The 23,738-nt window shown below is 43.6% G+C and overlaps 1 protein-coding gene across 1 annotated transcript in view; it reads right to left on the reverse strand.

Annotated features, from left to right (window-relative positions):
* LOC122797817 (msx2-interacting protein-like) overlaps positions 1 to 23,738 on the reverse strand; it is a 1,498,925-nt gene that overhangs the window by 709,329 nt on the left and 765,858 nt on the right. Inside the window, exon 8 of the mRNA XM_044066339.1 lies at positions 166 to 249. Within this exon, the coding sequence (XP_043922274.1) occupies positions 166 to 249 (84 nt within the window). The remainder of the gene's footprint in view (positions 1 to 165; positions 250 to 23,738) is intronic.

The following is a 23,738-nucleotide window of genomic DNA, read 5'->3' on the forward strand; positions in this document are numbered from 1 at the left end:
AAATCGCTTAATTTCCTGACGACTATCAGCTTTAATTTCCTGATGACAATCAGCCACTACCTTTGACTTAAATTATCTGTCAGATCTCATAAAACTGAAGTAATTTAAACACTTCTTTTTAAATTCTAACACAGGTCTCATTTCCATACACAAAAATTTTGGTACCTTGACCTTCTGGCTTCACGAGAACGAGAGTCTGCTGACTTCCGCCGAGAACGTGCAACACTTCTACGTCTTGATCTAGAATCCCTAAATCCAACAAAAATAAGCAAAGTGAATAAGCGTACACAAGTTACACCATTATCCTTGTTCAGTTTTACTCAAGAAACCTTCTTTGTTTTTCTTATAATTTTTTCCTACTCATCTCTGTTTGGCTGCAACTAGTAAAATACATTCTCCCATACCATACCTATTTCTATGTGCTTGCATTAAATGAATACTGTGAAGCCTAATACCTTCATAGCATCAAATTGTTTTTCTACAGCTTTGACCTTACAGTGTATTTCAAGTGGATGCCTGAACTACTGCTTTCCAAAAAGTACAGATGCATTAAAAAAGAACAGCTGTGTAAATAAACTTACCATAAAAGGGAACATGCAAATAATAATGCTGCTGTAGCTTTAGCTATATAGGTTATATCCTACATAGAATACAACTGCTGGCCAGCTTCCAAAGCTTAAGGCCACCTTTCATGCACTCAAACCATTAACCAGCTGAAGTGCAGCTGAAAATGAAGGGTTTCAGTGACAAGCTCTACAGTGCTTTCATACAAACTGAGAGACAGAGGCTAGAGCCCTGGATAGGTGAATGCTAGGAAAGTAAAATAAAGTCTTCAACCTGGCAACAAAAACATACAAAAATAAGTGGAACAGAGAGAAAGAATAATTGTGTAAAATTTTACTATAACCATAGATGCCCTGCTCTTCTATGTTGCAGTATTCGTAACATGGGGATTCATCTCCAAGGCGGTTCTGACCTTCGGCCAGTATATACAAAAGACCATCTATTGCAAGGTACATGGGACATCACACATAGGCCAGCATCTGGCACAGGCCATAAAATTGACATCTGCATAAACCATCCTCAGAACTAAATGCCCCAGTAAGAAAGAACACCAGCTTAAGGAACAAAGAAGGTAAACATACATCCAGGGAAAAATAAAAAACAGTGGGAAGGTGGAAGAGATAGAATACTGCAACATAGAAGAGAACATCTACGGTTATGGTAAGATTTTACACTAACTATTCTACATCCTGCTATTCTTATGTTGCAGTATTCTTAACATGACGGAGAGTACCGAAGCTCATGAGGAACAAAGGGAGCAGGAGAAGTAGAAGAGGACCTTTCTAAAAAAGCATGAAGAATGGCTCTAGCAAAGCCAGCTCCAGATTTGGAAAGGCCATCCGGTTTATAATGTTTGGTGAAGGTATGAACAGAAGACCAGGTAGCTGCCTGTAAGATGGTGTTAGTATCCAAACCTTTGAAAAAGGCACCTGAAGAAGCCACAGCTCTCACAGAATGTGCCTTAACAGGAGGAGAAAGTCTCTTGCCATGAAACACATAACAAAAGGATATAGCTTTAGAAATCCAAGTGGAAATAGTTTGCTTGGAAACAGGAATTCCCAAAGCCCTGGGATGAAAGGAAACAAAAAGGTGATCAGATTTCCTGATAGCTTTAGTTTTATCCAAGTCAGTTATCTATGCACATCCAAGGTGTGAAGAACTCTCTCTTTGGATGATTGTGGAGAGAGGAAAAAGTGGACAACTAAATAGACTTATTCACAACCCTGGGCATAAAATATGGGTTAGTAAGCAAGGAAGTCTTATAGTTATGGAAAACAGGGAAGGGGACATCAAGGCTTGAAGTTCAAACATCCTCCTGGCTTAAGTGACGGCTAATAATAACAGTCTTCCAAGTACAGTGCTGAAGGGAAGCTTTTGCTGCAGGTTTAAATGGATCCACAGTGAATTTTTCCAACACAAAATAGAGATCCCAAGGAGGAGGAACAGACTTTCTGGGAGGTCTGATGTGAAGGATGCCTTTAAGGAAGAGTTTAACCTTCAATCTAGAAGCCAAAGGAGGAGACAAAGGCAGACAAGCAGAAACGGCTGACAGATGAGCTTTCACAGAAGAATAAGCCAACCCAGCTTTCAGCAATTCATACAAGTAAGATAAAACCAGAGTAAAATCCATAGAAAGTTGGTCCAGTTTACGTGAAAGACACCAGATGGAAAACCTCTTCTATTTGGTAAGCAGGATTTCATAATATTGGGTTTTCTTCCCTCTTGCAGAACCTTAAGCATATCCTCTGAAAATAGGTTTCTGAAAGGAATCAGAAGCCCATCACCTACAGTGTCAGATGTACAGTTGACAGGTGTGGGTGTAAGACAGACCCATTGTCTTGTGTGAGGTAACTTGTGATGACTGTCCTTGGCTAAATGCAGAAGAGGGAACCAATAATGTCTTGGTCAAAAGGGAATCACCATCAAGATTTCTGGTTTATCCTACTGAATACTTTCAGCAGAAATTTCTGAATAAGAGGGAAGGGGGAATGCACAGAGAAACATCTCCTTCCATGAGAAAGAAAGGGCGTCAACCTTCCACACCAGAGGATCTGGAACTCTGGCACAACATTTTGGAAGTTGTTTGTTCAAAGGAGAGGCTAAGGAATCTACTTGAGGAATACCCCATCGGTAGAGAATGTCCAGAAACACTTCCCTGTGAATCATCCATCAGTGGGATTGAGTCATGGACCTGCTCAGTGTCTGCCACTACATTTTGACTGGAGGAGACGTAAACTGCATGAAGGGAGACCTAGTGCTGAGTTGCCAGTTCCCATGCCATGAGGACTAGCCTGCACAGAAGGTAGGATTTTGTCCAACTCCCCCCCCCCCCCCCATTTGTTCACATACCAAAGAACTGTGGTGTTGTCCATAAACAGTTTTAGAAGGCCAGGACGAAAGAGAGAGTGAACAGTCTGTAATGCCAACAGCAGGGCCTTCATTTCTTTTACGTTTATATGCTCCTTCCTTCAAAAAGGGAACCAAAGTCCTTGAACATTCCAAGAAGCAAAGGCTGCTCCCCCAACCCATGTATGAGGCATCTCGACAATTGCTGAATAAGAAGAGGAGGATGCAGAGGAAGGCCTGGGTTCAGGGAAATCTACTGAATCGATCAACATAGTTCCTTCTTCAGGCAAGGAAGAAGAGGGACAACAAAGTCCAGTGAGTGTGCATGTTGGCTTCAAACTGACTTGAGGTAGGTACCACTGAAATTTCTTCATGTGAAGTTTGGCTAGAGGTAACATGGGGATGGTGGATGCCATGAACCTTAGAAAGTGGAGAAACTCCCTGGCTGAAAGAGACTGCTGAGGGAGAAGGTCTTGGAAGAATCTGGTTAGAGACAGAATTTTCTGAGGAGGCAAGGCGGCTATCATTTAATCTTTCTGGATTCCACACCCCATGAAAGCGTGCTCTTGTGAAGGAGCAATGGTAGATTTTTGGAAGTTTATTGTGAAACCCAGCCTTTGAAGAAGAGAAATAGTGAAACGGAGATTCTGTTGCAAGGTCTCTCGAAGGAGTGCCTGGAGCAGGAGATCGTTCAGCTATGGAAAGATGTGTGTACCCTAGGGTCTGCAATCACAGAAGCCAAGTATTTTGTAAACACCCTTGGTACCATAGAGAAACCAAAGGGCAAAGAAGAGAACTGAAAATGTGATGAAGCAACCGAAAACACAAATATTTCTTGAAAAGGAGTGAATGGGAATGTGAAGGCAAGCATCCTTGATGTCCAGGGAGACTATAAAAGCTTGTGGAAGGATGAGGGGAAAAAAGGCAGCCAGAGAAAGCATCCTGAAGGTTGGGACCTTTAGGAAGGTGTTGAGGTGTCAAAGATCCAGAATGTCTCTCCAAGGGCCATCTTTTCTGGGAACCAAAATCATTGTGGAGTAGAAACCTCTTCTTTGGTTCAGTGGAACTTCTTGAATAGTTCCCTGGGATTTCAATACCTAGAGCACCTCTGGAAAAAATTGTAGTTGTTCTTGAAGTGGTTGAGGAATACTCAAGAAAGGTAGAAGAGTTTCCCACACTATGAAATACTCTTTGTAAATAATGGAAAGGACCCATGAATCTTGAGTAATTTGCTCCCACACTGGAAGGGACAGGGAAGGATACCGAGAGAGGGGAAGGTGGGTGAGAAAAGGTTGGTAGTCACAAACTACTTGGCTTCTGAAAAGACTGTTATTGAGCAGGAGCAGGCTGAGGGGGTTTGGAAGCAGTAGGTTTACTAACACTCCTCTTACTCCTGGAAGAAGTGCGAGATTGTTTCCTAATAAAAGGAATTTTAGCTGGCTAATTCCTTTGGAATTTAGGAACAAGAGACACAAAGATGTGTTTTAGTTCCTGCAACTCTTTTCCTTTCTTCTGCAAGGACTTGAACAAGTCTGCTACTGCAGCCCCCAAGAGCCTTATTATCTAAAGGATATCCAGCAATTTAGCCTTACGTTATCTGGAAGTGGTGGATGCCTCAAACAGGAGTATCGCCATAAAAGAGAGCCAGATGCAGCAGCTCTAGCAGATGCTTCAGCTGCATCATAGCTGCATTTCATGGCGTGGCGTGCCATCTGGGAGGAAGCCCCCAGAAGTGATGAAAGCTGTGACTTAACTTTCAAATCTGGAAGGTCTGATTACCTTGTGTAAGGACAGCCAAAACATACTTGGTCATATCAGTCTGGTAACTGATAGCACAGAAAGCTAGGGTGGCCAGGTATAAATCTTTTTTCCCCCATTCCTTCCATGGTCTTACTCTTCTTATCTGAAGGGAGAATAGAAGTGGATGGCAATAATCTAGAAGGTTTATCATCAGCCACAGAAACAGTAACTGGATCTGCAGATGGCCATTTGTAAAGAAATTTACAGTCCTCTGAAACATTACAGACCCTATCTGGCCTTTTAGGGGCAGGAGGTTGAAAGTCTGGAATCTCTGATGCAGAAGAAAAAGCATTAAAAAAAAATGGCAAAACCGGAGACACAGCAGAAGGAGGGAGAGAATCCATTTGAAGCAAGTCACAGTACCTTTTCTACATCACAGAAACCTGAGAGCAGTCCCACTTAAAATACTCCCTCATCTTAGCAATAGTCTCCCCCAATGTGATATCTTCCCCAGAAGACTATGCCATTGGAATCTTCCTCAGGGGAGTCATCCTCCAAAGGGGAGGAAATCTGAGCACAGTATGCCAAGGATTCATCCTCTGACGAACCCTACTCTTCAAAAGAAAAGTTGTGTAAAATCTTACCATAACCATACATGTCCTTTTCTTCCATGTTGCAATATTCTACGTATCCTTTCACAAATGTCCGGCCAGTATTCCAAAGTTTTTCAGTCTCTCAGAGTTCGTCAGGCTTCTGACGTGACAGCAGGAACGTGGGCTATAAAAGTGATGTCTGTACGCACCAGCCCTCAGAACAGAAAGCCCCAGTTAGAGCCAGTCCTAGGAGGGCACTACCCATCCAGAGAAGCAAGTGTAACCGACAGGAGGGGAACGAGGGTGGGAAGGAATACTGCAACATGGAAGAGAAGGACATTTTTGGTTATGGTAAGATTTTACACAACTTTTCTATGTCCTTCTATTCCAATGTTGCAGTATTCTACATATGGGTGAGTGCCACACTCACTGTGAATGGGGTGGTGGTCTAGTAGATGTTTCTAGGAATCCGTGAAGGATAATCCTGGAAAACCCCGCCCTGGCCCTACAGATATGGTCCAGCTTGTAATGTTTGGTGAAGATGTGCACTGAGGACAAAGTGGCAGCTTCCAGTATTGTGCTGGTGTCTAGCCCTTTAAAGAAGGCTCCCGAGGAGGCCATAGCTCTGGTGGAGTGGGCTTTAATATTGTCTTGCAATATTTTCCCATATGTGTAACAAAAGGAGATGGCCCTGGATATCCAGGCCGAAATGGTCGGTTTGGTCACTGCTTTCCCCAGTGGTAGAAGGAGACAAACAGCTGGTCAAACTTTCTAATGGACTTGGTTTTATGGAGGTAAAACCTAAGCTGTCTGTGAACATCTAGAGCATGGAGTGCTCTCTCACTGTCCCCCTGTGGGTTATAGAAAAAGGTTGGTTGGTGTATGGCCTGGTTTAAGGATAGGTCATTGACCACCTTGGGCATGAAGGAGGGGTTAGTTCTGAGAGTAACCCTGTCAAGGTGGAAAACTAGGAATGGTGGGTTAACCATCAGAGCTTGCAGCTCTGAGCCCCTTCTGGCTGAGGTCAGAGCCAGCAATAGAATAGTTTTCCATGTGCAAAGCTTTAGGGGAGCTATGTCTACTGGCTCAGAGGGAGCTAGGGTGAGTTCCTCCAGGACATAGTTAAGATCTCAGGGAGGAGGGGACCGTCTCCTGGGGGGGCCTTAGGTGAAGTACCCCTTTGAGGAAGAGTTTCAAAGGTAGTCTGGATGCAAATGGATCCAAATGGAGGCAGGCAAAAATTGCAGACAAGTGTACTTTTATGGAGGTGTAGGGCAAAAGTACAGTTGTGTACACATACCATAAATGCAGATGTCTGAGTGTATTCACTGTTGCAGTCATCAAATTTGGGTTATCTGCTTGCAGCAGCCCTCAGTCGGCCTGATTATCAAAGTCTTGGGTCTTGCGTCGGTTGCTGTCTCATCTTCTATGACGTCAGGTCGTCAAGGGTATAAAGCATGCAGCAGACGCCATTACATCAGTTTTTCTTGCCCCAGATGTCAGGTGCCCTCCTAATGGGAAGCAATTAAATACACACACACACACACACACACACACACACACACACACACACACACACACACACACACACACACACACACAAGGTTATACCGCCACAAAAAAGCAAATACTCCAAAAAGCTTTTAAGCATAGTAAAAAGGGATAGAGGTACAGCCAAAAGAAGTCAGGGGGCTGGAGGGAAGGTAACCTGGACTGCAACAGTGAATACACTCGAACATCTACATTTATGGTAAGTGTACACAACTGTACTATGTTCTTCGTGTTTCACTGTTGCAGTCATCACATTTGGGTGGATTCCCAAAGCTAAGGATGAGAGGAGGAATTTAGATAGCATTAGGGCCAGCTATAAGGCCCTGCAAGACTGCAGTGGCAAAACCAGCTCTGGATTTAGGGAAAATTGGCAAATGGTAATGCTTGGTGAAAGTATGTACAGAACTCCAGGTATCAGCTTCTAGGATGTCTCTAGTAGGGACACCTCTGAGAAAGGCTGTAGAGGTAGATGCAGCCCTGGTTGAATCGGGTCTAATCCCCTGTGGGATAGGTTTTCCATGGTGCTTATAGCAGAAATGAATGCAATGCCCTATTCATTTAGAAATGGTTTGCTTTGAAATAGCCTTCCCCTTTGCCCCTGCAGCAAATGCCACCAGCAGTTGTTCAGATTTCCTTTGAGGTTTAGTCCTGTCCAAGTAAAATCCGGATTAGAAAAAAAGGTTGGCAAATGAATGGACTGATTAAGAGTCACACTGGATACCACCTTTGGCATGAAAGCGGGATTAGTCCTGAGGGACACCCTGTCCGCATGAATGATGATGAAAGGCTCCACTGCCATAAGGGCCTGTAATTCAGATACCCTTCTTGCTAAAGTGACTGCTAAAAAGAAAGCTGTTTTTCAAGAAAGGAATTTTAACTCTGCAGTTGCAGCTGGCTCAAAAGGAGGAAGAGTGAGTTTTTTCCAATACAAAATATTAAGGTCCCAGGCTGGAGTTGGGGCTCTTTTAGGTGGTCTTAAGTTTTTGGCCTCTCTGAGGAACTGCTTGAGCAGTGGGTGAGAAAAGAGGGGTGGTTCTGTTTTGTTGTTGTTCTTTTGGCTTTTCCCGGTTAGTAATGAGCTGAAATGGCTGAGGCATGAATTTTGATGGAGGAAAAGGAAAGGCCCTTGTGAAGCATTTCAGTTAAGTATTGAAGTATCTGAGGTACACTGGCCGCTGCTGTGGCCGTCCCTTAAGTTTGGCTCCAGGCACAGAATCATTTCCATTTTTCGCCATAAGATTTTCTAGTACAAGGCCTTCTTGCCTCCAGAATGACATCCAACACTTGTTTACTGAGGGATGGTAACGGAAAGTTTAGGTAATTAGCCAGGCTGCCAGGTTCAGGGTTTGAAGCTGGGGGTGCAGAATCTGGCTCTCCTGCTGAGACAGCAGGGTAGGGGTCTGAGGTAGGTGCCATGGGGCCAGCTGTGTCACACTGTGCAAGAAGGGGTACCAGTGTTGGCGTGGCCAGTCTGGTGCAATCAGAATCATCCTTTGTTTGTCTTGTTTGATCTTTAGTAGTACTTTGGAGAGGAGAGGCAGAGGAGGAAAGGCATAAACTGATATATTTTTCCAGCTGAAGGACAGAGCATCCACTTTCCAAGCTTGTTTGTGGGGAGTCCTTTTGCAGAATTTGTCCAATTGGTAGTTCTGGGGGAGGCAAACAAGTCAATATCTGGGATACAAATAAAACAACATAAATAGCCAGCATGATAGAGAACACTGCGTTTAATACAATACAGACTGGTTTCGGTTCTCAATGACCTTTATCAATGTAACATTTTTTTATATTAGCAGAACTGCTAATATAGCAACACCATTATTTTAAACTGACCAATCAAAATCAGAGCATACTAGTGACCTAGCCCAAAGTTAAAGGTATATACAACACACACGTGAAACAAATCAAAAATAAAACACATATACATAATAAGTATATATTAAATATGTATGCATACAAAAAATTAGTGTACCTTAGGCAACACTAGAAAAATATGTATTAAAAAATAAATAAATAAATAAATAAATATATATATATATATATATATATATATATATATATATATATATATGGATTCACTTCATAACACTGAAACTTCAAAATACTGAAACTTCAAAATACTGAAACTTCAAAATACTGAAACTTCAAAATACTGAAACTCAAAATACTGAAACTCAAAATACTGAAACTCAAAATACTGAAACTCAAAATACTGAAACTCAAAATACTGTAACTTCAAAATCTTGAAAACTCAAAATACTGAAACTCAAAATACTGAAAACACATATTATGCGTAAACTCAGTTTAAACAACATAAATCATAACAATTTCTACCAAATATATGCAGGGGCAAGCCCACTCATTACCCTGCTAAGTAAACATATCAACTCCAAGATTGCACATAGTGTAGTTAAGTGCAATCTTGGAGTAGATATATATAATTAGCAGGGGTGTGCAGGGGCTTGCCTGCATATATTTGGTAGAAATTGCTATGATTTATGTTGTTTAAGCTGAGTTTACGCATAATATGTGCTTTCAGTATTTTGAGTTTGTGTTTTGAGCTTTCAGTATTTTGGTCTTCAGTATTATGAAGTTTTGTCATTTTCAGTATTATGAAGTTTCAGTGTTATGAAGTGAATCCATATATATATATATATATATATATATATATATATATATATATATATATATATATATGTATGTATATGATTATATACACATAAATTAATCTAAATAAATATTTACAAATGGTCATTTAGGCCTGGGGAAAAAGACCACCCAAATTTACAATCCAACATCTTTCTTTTTTATTAAGAATGTCATGCCATTTATTTTTAGAAAATTTTGAACCAACAACTCTGTCAATGATTGTAAATGAAAATCTAGCTGTTTTGTGAACATGAACATATTTGTACAATGCATTTGTGATAACCTTGTGGCATATATTACTTAAATGTTCGGAAATTCTAAGTTTAAAAGGCCTGGATGTTTGGCCACTATAAAAAGCCGAACATTGGCATTCAGCAAGGTAAATCACCCAACAACTACTACAATTAGGTAATGTACGAATTTTAAAAACTTTGGATTTATTCTTACTTGAAAATTCTTTGGTTTTGAGTACATATCTACAGAAGGTACAATGTTCACATGGATAGCATCCATATGACCTGGCACCCCCAATGGTCCTTTGTATTTTATCATACACTTGGATGGATGCATGTTTTTTGAAATGACTAAAATGTACACCTAAAGTAATTCCCTTTCTTTAAGAGAACCTGCATCTATCCTCTAATATAGCTGTCAAATGTTCTTCAGCAAGTAATATATCCCAATACTTATTTATGACCCCAATCAAAGATTTACTATTCTTACTGAACGTGGTAACGAAACTATCTAAGAACTGCATCCAGACTTAGACCCATCATAGGTCAATAACTGCTGTCTGGGCATCCCATCCACAAGATGTTTAATCTGAGATAAATGGCTCTCCAAATATCCATATTCCATAAATCTGTTGATGAGATCTATATTACATGAATCAAGAGCAGCTGTTCTAGAACAGACTCTCTTATTTCTCATATATTGAGATTTAGGGATGTTTCGCGTAATATGACATGAATGACAGCTGGGGGCATGTAATAACGAATTTGAACAAAGAGGCTTTCTATAAACTGTGCTGGCCAAGGTACCATCTGATTGTTTAGTGACCAATACATCCAAAAAGGATAAAGATCTCTTATTGGCTTGCACAGTGAACCAAATTCCCCATTTGTTTTTGTTTAAATAACAAACAAATTTGTTCAAATAAACCATATCAGATTTCCGAACCAACCAGCAGTCATCCAGGTACCTACGCCAAATATCCATCTCATCCATATACATGTTACGACTACTGTCACATATAACTTGATGTTCAAAGAACCCCATAAAGAGATCCGCATATATGGGGCAAAAGCTGTCCCCATAGCAGTTCCCCTATTCTGTAAATAATACTGACCATTGAAAAGAAAAACATTTTTTGTCAAAACATGTTCCACCAATCCTAACAAAAACTGTTGAAATCAGCACTATACAAATTAAGTTTTAAAAGCCAGAATTCCAACGTCATAAGTCCGGCCCAATGTGGGATACTAGTGTAAAGCGATGTCACATCTAAGGTGCACAAGAGCCAGACATCTTCCAATTGGGAATTGTCTATGATGTTAAGAAATTCCGTTGTATCTTTTATTCTGGCCCTTACACTCTTTAAAAGGGGTTTCAAATATCTAGTAAGATACACAGAAATGGGTTCAGTAAGTGATCCACGACCTGACACAATGGGTCTTCCTGGAGGATTATCAAAGCTCTTGTGCACCTTGGGAAGAAGGTAGAGGTAGGGTAACGAAGGTTCAGTAACTTTAAGATGGTGGAGGGTTTGTTCATCAATGATGCATTCAATATAAGCATGTTCCAAAAACTCATCAATCTCGGCCTTAAATTTGGAGCTAGTGTCAATAAAAAAATGAATATGAAACCTAGCATCACTGAGTTGCCTGATGCCCTCCTTCTCATAATCCGACCAATTCATCACCACTACAGACCCTCCCTTGTCTGTCTGAACTATCACCAAATCCTTCCCGTAGTTTTAACAAGGGCTCTTTTTCACACTTATCAAGATTATCTGGCAACAAACCATACCAGTTACTGTTCGCAAAATGAAGCTCACGAAGTACACATTTTTGAAAAGTGTCAACATATTTATTCATTGGTGGAACAAATTTAGAAGCATGAAATTTAAAACTACCCTCATCTGGTAAGTATTGATCTTCCTGGTCCCCAAAGGTAATCTTTAAATTCAAAAGTCGACGGAAAGACTGTACATCTTGAACAAAATCATATTCAGACACATACAAAGTAGGAATGTAGTTTAAACCATTATTAAGAACTTTATAATCATCCTTTGACAGAACTGCAGAAATATTTATCACATTGTTGGTTTCATTTTCGGTTCTAACAATTGCAGCATTGTCTCTAAATTGACCCCTGCGTTTATGTTTCCTGCCCCGTTTCCTATTACCCCTAAAGGGGTTTTCTGTACATGGTCGTCCATCTGATCTACCATACTATGTTTAGAGACTGGTGACGTCAGAAGAGCATCATTTGCATTGTCAGTACATGAAGACAAATCTTCACCTGACCCATCCCCAAAAGATTTCTTGAGGACGGATTTCCTTTCCCTTTTTGGTCTAAAGGCCTGATCCTTATTTTTAAAAAAATTTACATTCTTAGATTGTTCAAATATATATCTGGGATCCCCCATCTGTTGATCAACATGTTGAAAATCTTTGGTTCCAGTTACCACTCGTGTGGGTCAATGAGATTTCTGCTTAGATTGTCTGCCAGTGTATTTAGTTTTCCGGGCAGGAATTGAGCCTGTAGATGAACTTGGTAGCTCAAGGCTGTGTTCCACAGAGCCATGGCTTGTCTGCAGACAGGGTAAGAATGGGTAACCGCCCTGCTTGTTTATGTACCACATAACAGTGGTGTTGTCCGTCTTTATCATTAATTGTCCTGGAAGAATGTGGTCCTTGAAGGCTGTCAGTACATTCTGTACAGCTAACATTTCTTTCTGATTGATATGCAGGTGCATTTGACTTGGGTTCCATTTGCCCTGAATGCACTTTCCTGCCAGGTGAGCCCCCCATGCATAGCTGATGCATCTGTTCTTAGGGTTTGGGCGGCAGGGGGTAGAGTGAATGGTAGTCCCTTGTTTTGGTGGCAGGCCTCTGTCCACCAAAGGAATTCAAACCATAGGGAATGTATGATAGGAATCATTGCTTCTAGATCCTGAGAATGTTGACACCATAGGCTTTTTTGATACCACTGTAGTTTCCTCATATGCAGTCTTGCATATGGAATTAGTAGAATGCACAAGGCCATGAACCCCAAGGCTTGCAGTATTTGCCTTGCAGGTAGCAGGGTTTTTGTGGCCACTTGTTTGAAGTTGTCAAATTAATTTGTTTCTCAGGCATGAGGAAAGCCATCTGGGAAGTTGTGTTCAAGCTTGCTCCCAGGAATATAATTTGTTGACAGGGTACCAGCTGTGATTTCTTTTCGTTTTTGGTGGACCCAAGACAAGTTAACACCTTTTGTACAAATGCCAGATGATTCAGAAGTATGTCCTGGCTTTCTGCCTGAATTAGACAATCGTCCAGGTAAGGGTACATTTGAATATTTCTTTGCCTGCAAAATGCAATGACTGGAGCTAGGCGCTTTGTGAATACCCTGGGCACAGTAGATAAGCCAAAGGGCAGTGCAGAGAAAGTACAGTTTTGTACCTACCATAAATGTAGATGTCCGATAGGTATGCATCTGCAGTCCTTACATATGGGTTGTCCTGCCTCAGGCAGCCCTTCGATCGGCCGAATTCCAAAGTCTGGGTCCGGCGTCGGCTGATGTCACCCTCTCCCCGACGTCAGAGCGCCTGGGGTATAAAAGCGTCAGCCGACGCCATCTTCCTCAGTTTTTCTTGCCCCAGATGCCAGGTGCCCTCCAAGGAAGGCTAAATTTTGTGAATGGATAAGCAAAAAATTCCAGACATGCACAACAGTAATAAACAGATACACCATAACAGATATCCCCAGCAAATATAGGAAAGGGGGGAATGAACCCAAGGAAAAAAGCAGAGGGGTAGGAGGGAGGGTAAACCTGACTGCAGTTGCATATCTATCGGACATCTACATTTATGGTAGGTACAAAACTGTACTATGTCCTTCAAGAATGCAACTGCAGTCCTGACATATGGGTTGAATACCATAGCCAAGCTGGGGGTGGTAGGATCTAAGCAAGGGATGGTGTAGCTAAAATGCCCTGCAGGACTGCCGAAGCAAAGCCTGCTCGGGATCTGGAGTATAAAGGCAGGTTGTAGTGTTTGGTAAATGTATGCACGGAGCTCCATGTAGCAGCCTCTAGAATGTCCTTTGTAGCCACTCCTCTAAGAAAGGCTGTGGATGTGGCTATAGCTCTGGTGGAGTGTGGCCTAATATTGGCTGGCACACCTTTTCCATGGAAAGAGTAACAGAATCTGATGCACTGTCCAATCCATTTTGAAATTGTTTGTTTGGAGACTGCTTTTCCTTGCACTCCAGCAGCATAGGCTACAAATAGTTGGTCAGACTTCCTGGTGGTCTTTGTTCTGTCCAAGTAGTAGCGTAATTGTCTGTGTATGTCCAAAGTATGCAGCAGCTTTTCCCCTTTATTTTGAGGATTGGGAAAAAAAGTAGGCAGGTGGATTGCTTGATTTAGAGACACCCTGGATATCACTTTTGGCATGAATGAAGGATTGGTCCTTGGAGAAACTCTGTCCTGATGAAAAATGAGGAAGGGAGGTACTGCCATGAGGGCCTGTATCTCCGAGACTCTTCTTGCTGAGGTAACTGCCAACAGGAAGACCGTTTTCCAGGATAGAAATTGCATTTCTGAAGATGCTGCTGGTTCAAAAGGAGGAAGAGTTAATTTTTCCAAGACTGATGGTTTCCTGGGAGGTTTGATATTCTTTATCCCTCTTAGAAACTGTCTTAGCAAGGGATGCGAAAACACAGGTGGATCACAGTTGTAATTTGCTGAGATTGCTGAAGCGTGAATTTTAATGGAAGAATATGGGAGGCCACTATGAAACATTTCTGCAAAGTATTCTAATATCTGAGGTATGCTCATCACTGATGCATCCCGGCCCTTGTTGGCATTCCAGATGATGAATCTCTTCCACTTGGCCGAATAGGTTTTTCTGGTGGAAGGTCTGCGTGCTTCCAGCAAGATTTCCTGAACTTTTTCGGAGAGGGAGACATGGGTCAAAGTCATGGTACCCTCCAAGCTGTCAGCTGCAATGTTTGCAGGTTTTGATGAGCAGTCCTGTAATTGTGCTGAGTTAGGAGCAGAGGCCATTGAGGCAAGGGCCACGGTTTGGTGTGAGTTATGCTCAGTAGCAAAGGATACCAGTGCTGCCTTGGCCAGTCTGGAGCTATCAAGATTCCTTTTGGTTGTTCTGCTTTGATCTTCAGTAACACCTTGGTCAGTAATGGTAGAGGAGAAAATGCATAAATTGTTAGGGTATTCCAGCTGAAGGAAAGAGCATCCGTTTTCCAGGCTAGAGGATGGTGTGTCCTTGAGCAGAACTTGTCCAGGTGATGATTGAGATGAGAAGCAAAGAGATCTATGTCCAGTCTTCCCCATGCAGTTGTTATTTGTGAGAAAATGTGTGGATGCAGCATCCATTCGTGTGGATCCAAGAAATTTCTGCTCAACCTGTCCGCCAGAACATTGTCCTTGCCCGGAACAAACTGGGATTGCAAGTGGATGTTCAGTTTCAGGGATTTTTCCCTAAGAGTCATTGTTAATCTGCAGAGGGGATACGAGTGAGTGCCCCCTTGTTTGTTTATATACCACATGACAGTGGTGTTGTCTGTCCTTATTAGCAGATGACCTTGTTGAAGAGATTTTGCAAAGGCTTCTATTGCATGTATCACTGCCAACATCTCTTTTTGATTTATGTGCAGATGCATTTCCATGGGAGTCCATTGTCCTTGAATGCATCTGCCCTCCATGTCTGCCCCCCATCCATGGTCTGAGGCGTCTGTTGTAATGGTTTGACTTGCTTGAGCTTTGCTGAAAGGCATGCCTTCGTTTAAATGACTTGCTTGAGCCCACCACAAAAATTCCCTTTGCAGGCATGGAATGAGTGGTATTACGTCTTCTAGGTTGTGGCTGTGTTGATACCATAAGCTTTTTAGGTACCATTGTAGCTTTCTCATGTGTAGTCTTGCCAGAGGGATCAGAAGAATGCAAGATGCCATGAACCCCAGGGCCTGCAGGGTCTTCCTTGCGGTCAGCTGGGTAAGCTTTGCTTGGCTTTTGAAGTAATCTGGTAAATGCTCTTGTTTCTCCTCTGTGAGGAATGCCATTTGTGATTGAGTGTCCAGTTTTGCTCCTAGGAAAATAATCTGTTGGGATGGCAATAGTCTTGATTTTTGAATGTTGACTGTGTATCCCAAAGCCTGTAGCAACTGAATGACATAATCCAAGTTTTTTATCAAGGTTTGCTTGCTGTCTGCTTGTATGAGGCAGTCGTCCAGGTAAGGGTATATTTGAATCCCCTGGAGCCTGCAATGTGCAACTACTGATGCCAGGCATTTCGTGAATACTCTGGGTGCAGTAGATAAGCCAAACGGCAATGCTGAGAATTGATAATGCTCTGTTCCTGCAAGAAATCTGAGGTATCTTCTGCAACTGTGTCTGACTGGGACATGCAGGTATGCCTCCTTGAGGTCCAGAGTAACCAGTCAAGACCCCTTGCCCAGCATGGGAAGGAGTTGCTGCAACGTCAGCATTTTGAATTTTGGCACAATGAGAAAAGTGTTTAGAACGGACAAGTCCAGTATAGGCCTCCATTGCTTTTCTTTTCTTGGAACAAGGAACAGTCTTGAATAGAATCCCTGGCCTTGTTCCTGAGGAGGAACCTTTTCTATTGCTTTTATTTGTAACAGCTTTGAAACTTCTAAGAGTGCCTCTGCCCTTTGTTTTTGTGGCAGGTTTGGCATGCCTTCTCCCGCTGGTAAGGTATGGAAGTGGAACCTGTAACCTTTGTCTATTATGTCCAGAATCCATTTGTCCTTGGTTAAAATGTGCCAGTTCTTTGAGAATAAGGATAATTTTCCGCCTAGAGGTGCTTCTCTTTGAGCCTTGGTAGGCAGAGTGAAAGTCAAGTCATTGTGATTGTCCCTGTGGTGCAGGTGAACTACCTGCGCCACTTCTCTGATTTGGTGGTTGCCATTGGCGGCCCCTGTAGGAGCCTCGGTACTGCCCTCAACCTCTAGCATGCCTGTTTTTTCCCCTTTGAAACTTGTCAGAGTCTGGAAAGGACCAATTCTTTGAAGGCCAATTCCTGCTGAATCTGGGAGGCTGAACCTGGAGGAAATCCTTGACTGTCTGTACTGATTTTGCCTTTTCCTCAATAGACTTCAACACATCCTGTGCATTAGCACCAAAAAGCTTCTGTTTTTCCAGAGGTGCATCCAGGAGCTTTACTTTAACATGGTCTGGCAGTGGCTGTTCTTTCAACCAAGCATGTCTACGTATAACGGCCCCTGTCATAGCTGCCCTACATGAAGCTTCCAATGCATCATAACCACACTGAAGAAAATGATTGCTAACCTGCTGAGTATTATGAACCAAATCCTGCAATGCCTTTCTATCTATAGGCTCAGGAGAGGCTAACTTTTTCTGCAAATCATCCATTAAGTAATCCTGGTACTGAAACATATGAAAAAGGCAGTTAAGTGATCTCATGGCAAGGGTGGAAGAGGTATAAACTTTTTTGCCCCATCTCTCCAGGGACCTAGTTTCCCTGTCAGCGGGCAGAGGATTTTTGGCCGAGGAAGTAGCCACTCCTTTGGGGCCCTGTGAAATAGTTTCTAGATCCACAGAGTGGGCCTTAAAGAGATGCTTATGAGTTTCAGGGACCCTGTAATATCTGTCTGGCTTGAGAGGAGCAGGAGGGAGAGAATCAGGGGAAGCACTGGAGTCTGAGAATACATCATCCAGGACATCCAACACTGGAGGGATAGCTAAAGGTCTGTGCTGGGGTAACTTAAGGAAGGTACGTAACCTTTTCCTGGAATCAGAAAATTCCTGACCCTGCCACTGAAAATGTTCTCTCATGGAGTGGAGAACTTCACCGAAAGAAATATCCTCTGGAGGAGAGGCAGAGGGAATTGATTCCTCAGCATCAGAGTCCTCATAGGCTTGGAAGGATTCTTCTTGGGTGTCTGAGTGCTCTGAATCCCCAGAGGCTTCATCTGAAGAGAGGGTGTCTGCCTGCTCAGTTCTAGGCCTTTTATCTGCAGGCGGCTGAGAACCTCTGTCTGGGTGCGGCTGAGAACCCCTGATAAGAGAGATTAGATCTGCAGCTAGAGTCATGATCTGTCTATCAGAAGAAGGGCCCAGAGAAGTACATTTAGGATGGGCCTTGGCCTGGCTGGCAGCCTTAGCATGTGCAAAGGCCTTGATGGACATGGATACCGGAGACCTAGCTGCCCCACGTGCAGGGGTAACTTTGTCCACAGGAATGGTGTCGGGTAGATCCAGAGCTTCGGTTTCTGGAGGAAAATCAACAATCGGCACCGGTGAAATCTCCGGGACCGAAGAATGCGTTAAAGCGGCGTCGGCCTGGAGCGGTTGAATTACCGCTTCCGAAGGGACCAATGCACTCGCGGAGGGCTTAGGTATGGTATCGGAGGACGATGCGGGCCGAGGATGTCGGTCCCAGTCCTTGCGCTTTTTGGTAGTTTGTGCTGTCAGTTGTTCCGACGGCATGATATAAGCATAAGATTCGCCAAAAAAGTCTACAGCAAATTCTACCCGGTGCCTGAGTGTGCGCTTATTAAAGCAAGCACAGGCCGAGACGTCGTGGTCTGGGCCCAGGCAAGGGAGGCAGTAAGAATGGAAGTCCTTATGAGGTATTTGTTTACCACAAGACAAACAATTATTAACTTTTTCACTTTTTTCTGACATCGGCTGAGGCAAGAAAAAATGTTCCCCAACGGGGTACTTCGCTTTTAGATGACTTCGGTAACTGAAAACACAGGAGCTGACCGACCGGCACTTGCGAACTGCTTCTGCTTCGGGCACCGCGTGGCAAGAAAGACTGAAGAAGATGGCGTCGGCAGATGCCTTTATACCCCAGCCACTCTGACGTCGGAGAGGAAGCGGCATCAGCCGACGCCGGACCCAGACTTTGGAATCCGGCCGACCAAAGGGCTGCCTGAGGCAGGACAACCCATATGTCAGGACTGCAGTTGCATTCTTGAAGGACATCCCCAGCTAGCTAGAAGATGGATAAGTACCCATGAAATACCACAGAGGGGTAGGAGGGAGGGAAAACCTGACTGCAGATGCATACCTATCGGACATCTACATTTATGGTAGGCACAAAACTGTACTATGTCCTTCAAGGATGCATCTGCAGTCCTTACATATGGGTAGAATACCATAGCCAAGCTGGGGGAGGTAGGAGCTAAGAAAAGGATGGTGTAGCTAAAATGCCCTGCAGGACTGCCGTAGCAAAGCCTGCTCTGGATCTGGAATATAAAGGTAAGTTGTAATGCTTGGAAAATGTATGCACGGAGCTCCATGTAGCAGCTTCTAAAATGTCCTACGTAGCCACCCCTCTAAAGAAGTCTGTGGAGGTGGCTGTGGCTCTGGTTGAATGAGGTCTAATGTTAACTGGCACAGTTTTTCCATGGAAAGAATAACAGAATCAAATGCAATTCCCTATCCATATTGAAATTGTCTGTTTGGAAATTGCTTTTCCTTGTACACCAGCAGCATATGCTACAAAGAGCTGGTCAGTTTTTCTGTAATTCTTAGTTCTGTCCAAGTAGTAGCACAACTGTCTGTGAATGTCCAGGGTATGCAAAAGTTTCTCTCCTTTGTTTTGTGGATTTGGAAAGAAGGTAGGCAGGTGAATAGCTTGGTTCAGTGAGACCCTGGATACCACCTTTGGCATGAATGAAGGATTGGTTCTCAATGAGACTCTGTCCTGATGAAAAAGAAGAAATGGTTGTACTGCCATGAGGGCCTGTAACTCAGATACTCTTCTTGCTGAGGTTATGGCCAGAAGGAAGGCAGTCTTCCAAGACATGAACTGTAGTTCTGAAGATGCTGCTGGTTCAAAGGGAGGTAGAGTTAATTTTTCCAACATGAAGTTAAGGTCCCATGTAGGCACTGGTGGTTTTCTTGGAGGGTTGATGTTTTTAATTCCTCTTAGAAACTGCCTTAGCAGAGGATGAGAAAATACCGGTGGATCAGTGTTGTACTCTGCTGAAATTGCTGAAGCATGAATTTTTATGGAAGAGTAAGAAAGGCCATTATGGAGCATTTCTGCCAAGTATTCCAGGATTTGTGCAATGTTCATCACTGTCGGATCCTGGCCCTTTGTGGTGTTCCAAGTGTGAAATCTTTTCCATTTTGCTGAATATGCCTTTCTTGTGGAAGGCCGGCGAGCTTCCATGATGATATCCTTTACTCTCTTGGATAGTTTATCCTGGCGAGGAGTCAAGGTATTTTCCAGGCTGTCAGCTGCAAGGTTTTCAGGCTGGGGTGCAGAGTTTTTTAGTTGTGCTGTGTCAGAAGAAGTGGCCATTGTGGTAGAGGCCACGGTTTTGTGTGTGACATGCTCCTTAACAGTGGGTACCAGTGCTGTCTTGGCCAGTCCGGAGCTATCAGAATCACTTTTGGCTGTTCCGTCCTGATCTTCAGTAAGACCTTGGTCATTAATGGAAGAGGTGGGAATGCATATACTGTTAGAGTATTCCAGCGGAAAGAGAGAGCGTCCACTTTCCATGCTTGTGGGTGGTATGTCCTTGTGCAGAATTTCTTCAGTTGATGGTTGTGGTGAGAGGCAAAAAGATCTATGTCCGGCCTCCCCCATGATTGTGTTATGTGAAGGAAGGTATCTGGATGCAGCATCCATTCGTGCGGATCCATGATATTTCTGCTTAGGCTGTCCGCCAGTACATTGTCTTTTCCTGGCACAAACTGGGATTGCAGTTGTATATTGAGTTTTAGGGAAAGTTCCCAAAGATTCATTGCCAGCCTGCAGAGAGGGTAAGAATGGGTACCTCCTTGCTTGTTTATGTACCACATAACTGTGGTATTGTCTGTCCTTATTAGCAGGTGTCCTTGATGCAGGAAGTGTTTGAAGGCCTCGATTGAATGCATCACTGCCAGCATTTCCTTTTGGTTTATGTGCAGGTGCAATTCTTTTTGTGATCATAGTCCTTGAGTGTATCTGCCCTCCATATGTGCTCCCCATCCATGGTCTGAGGCGTCTGTTGTAATGGTTTGGCTGGTAATTGGTTTGCTGAATGGCAGACCCATGTTTGACTGGCTTGCTTGAGCCCACCACAGAAATTCCTTTTGAAGGCATGGAATGAGTGGAATCAAAGCTTCTAGGCTGTGACTGTGCTGAGACCATAGACTCCTTAGGTACCCCTGTAGTTTCCTCATATGCAGCCTTGCTTGTAGGATCAGAAGAATGCAAGATGCCATGAAACCCAGGGCCTGCAGGATTTTCCTTGCAGTGAGCTGGGTTTGTTTTGTCAGATTCCTGAAGTAATTCGGTAGTTGCTCTTGTTTTTCTTCTGTGAGAAAAGCCATTTGGGTGGTTGTATCTAAAGTTGCACCCAGAAACGTTATTCTTTGGGATGGAACAAGTCTTGATTTGTGAATGTTGACTGTGTAGCCCACGGCCTGAAGTAGGCGGATGGCATAATTCAAGTGTTTTACCAAAGTTTGTTGGCTGTCCGCTTGTATTAGGCAGTCGTCCAGGTATGGGTATATTTGAATCCCCTGAAGTCTGCAGTGTGCAATTACTGATGCCAGGCATTTCGTGAATACTCTGGGCGCAGTAGATGAGCCAAAGGGCAATGCTGAGAATTGATAATGCTCTGAACCTGCAAGAAATCTGAGGTGTCTTCTGCAACTTTGCCTGATAGGGACATGCAGGTATGCCTCCTTGAGGTCTAGAGATACCAGCCAGAACCCCTTGCCCAGCATGGGAAGGAGTTGCTGTAAGGTCAGCATTTTGAATTTTGGCACAATGAGATAAGTATTTAGTGCGGACAAGTCCAGAATAGGCCTCCATTGTTTTTCTTTTCTTGGTACAAGGAATAGTCTTGAATAAAATCCTTGGCCTTGTTCTGTGAGAGGAACCTTTTCTATAGCTTTCATTTGCAGTAGGTTGGAAATTTGTTTGAAAGCCTCTGCCCTTTGATTCGGAGGCAGGTTTGGCATGCCTTTTCTTTTTGGTAATGTATGAAAATGGAATCTGTATCCTTTGTCTATTATTTGCAGTGTCCATTTGTCCCTTGTAATATTGTGCCAGTTTCTTGAGAATAAAGATAGCTTTCTGCCCAAAGGTGCTTCCAATTGAGCCCTGGTTGGCGGGGTCAAAGTCAAGTCATTGAGTTTGTCCTTGTGCAGCAGGTGCAGGTCCTGCACTACCTCTCTGGTTAGGAGGCTGCCATTGACGTCCTCTGTAGAAGCCTCTAGCTTGCCCTCTACCTCTGGCACGCCTGTTCTTGCCTCTTTGAAATCTGTCTGTGTCTGGAAAGGACCAATTCTTAGAAGGCCAATTTCTGCTGAATCTTGGTGGTTGGACCTGGAGAAAATCTTTGACTGTTTGTACAGATTTAGCCTTATCCTCAAATTTCTTTAAGACTTCCTGAGCCGTGGAGCCAAATAACTTTTGCTTTTCCAGTGGTGCATCCAGAAGCTTTGCTTTAACATGATCTGGCAAAGTTTGTTCCTTCAGCCAAGCATGCCTACGTATGACTACACCTGTCATTGCTGGCCTACATGAAGCTTCCAATGCATCATAACCACACTGCAAGAAATGGTTGCTAACCTGCTGGGAGTTATGTACCAGATCCTGAACGGCATTGTGATCTAGGGGTTCAGGTGAAGACAGTTTTTTATGCAATTCATCTAACAAATACTCTTGGTACTGTATCATATGGAATTGACAACTCAATGCCCTCAATGAAAGAGTGGAAGTAGTATACACTTTTTTACCCCATCTCTCTAAAGCCCTGGATTCCCTTTCAGAAGGAAGTGGGTTTTTAGTAATGGTGGTTGCAACCCCTTTAGGGCCCTGGGAAATAGTTTCTGGGTCAGGAGAGTGGCCCTTGTAAAGAAAATGATGCGAGTCCGGGACCCTGTAGTACCTATCAGGTTTGACAGGAGCCGGAGGGAGGGAGTCAGGAGAAATGCTAGACTCAGAAAACACATCATCAATGACATTCAAAACAGGAGGAATAGCCAAAGGTCTATGCTGAGTTAAATGCAAAAAAGTCCTTAATCTCTTCCTGGAATCAGAGAATTCCTGGCCCTGCCATTTGAAATGCTCTCTCATGGAGTGAAGAGTCTCCCCAAAGGACAACTCTTCAGGAGGGGAGGCCGAAGGAATAGATTCCTCTGCATCAGAGTCCTCGTAGGCCGTAAAGGCCTCCTCCTGGTAGTCTGATAGGGCAGAGTCATCTGAGACCTCATCAGAAGACTGGGGATCTGTGTGCTCAACCCTGGGCCTTTTGTCTAGAGGGGGCTGAGAGCCCCTGTCCGGATGTGGCTGAGAGCCCCTAATTAAGGAAATAAGGTCCTCAGCCAAACTTAAGATCTGTGAACCAGTAGTGGATCCCTGAGGAATAGCCCTGGGGGGCAGAGATTTTGGCTGTTTAGCAGCTTTAGCCCGTGTGAATGCCTTTATGGACATGGATGCAGGAGGCCTGGCTGCTCCACGTGCTGGCATAGTTTTATCTAGAGAAATGGTGTCGGATGTTTCCGGCGCACCGGTTTCAGAGGGGAATTCTATAACCGACTCAGAGGAGGCCTGGGGGCCGAGGTTGTCGGTTGTGCGGTTTCGATGGTCGGAAGTACCAAGGACTCGGTTTCAGCCGAGACCGAGACACTCGTGGTAGGCCTAGGCATGGTTTCGGCCGAAACCACGGTCCGCGTGTCGGTCCTTGTCCTTCCGTTTTTTGGGTAAGTGAGTTGTCGGAGTCTCTGACGGCATATTGTAACAGTAACTAGCCCCAAAAAATTCCTCTGCAAACTCCGCCCGACGCCTAAGAGTGCGTCGATTCAAGGAAGCACAGGCTGTACAGGCCGAGACGTCGTGGTCTGGGCCTAGGCAGGGAAGGCAGTAAGAATGGAAATCCTTATGAGGTATTTGTTTCCCACAAGTTAAGCAATTATTAACTTTAAGCGTTTGATCTGACATCGGCTGAGGCAAGAAAGAGTCCCCAATGGGGTACTTAGCTTTTGAAGTCTTCGGTAGCTGAAGTTACAGGAGCTGGCCGACCGGCACTTGCGAACTGCTTCTGCTTCGGGCACCACGCGGCAAGGAAGACT

The sequence above is a fragment of the Protopterus annectens genome, chromosome 3.part1 (genome assembly GCF_019279795.1).
Source record: "Protopterus annectens isolate FY-2018-M chromosome 3.part1, PAN1.0, whole genome shotgun sequence".
Taxonomy (NCBI): Eukaryota; Metazoa; Chordata; order Ceratodontiformes; family Protopteridae; genus Protopterus; species Protopterus annectens.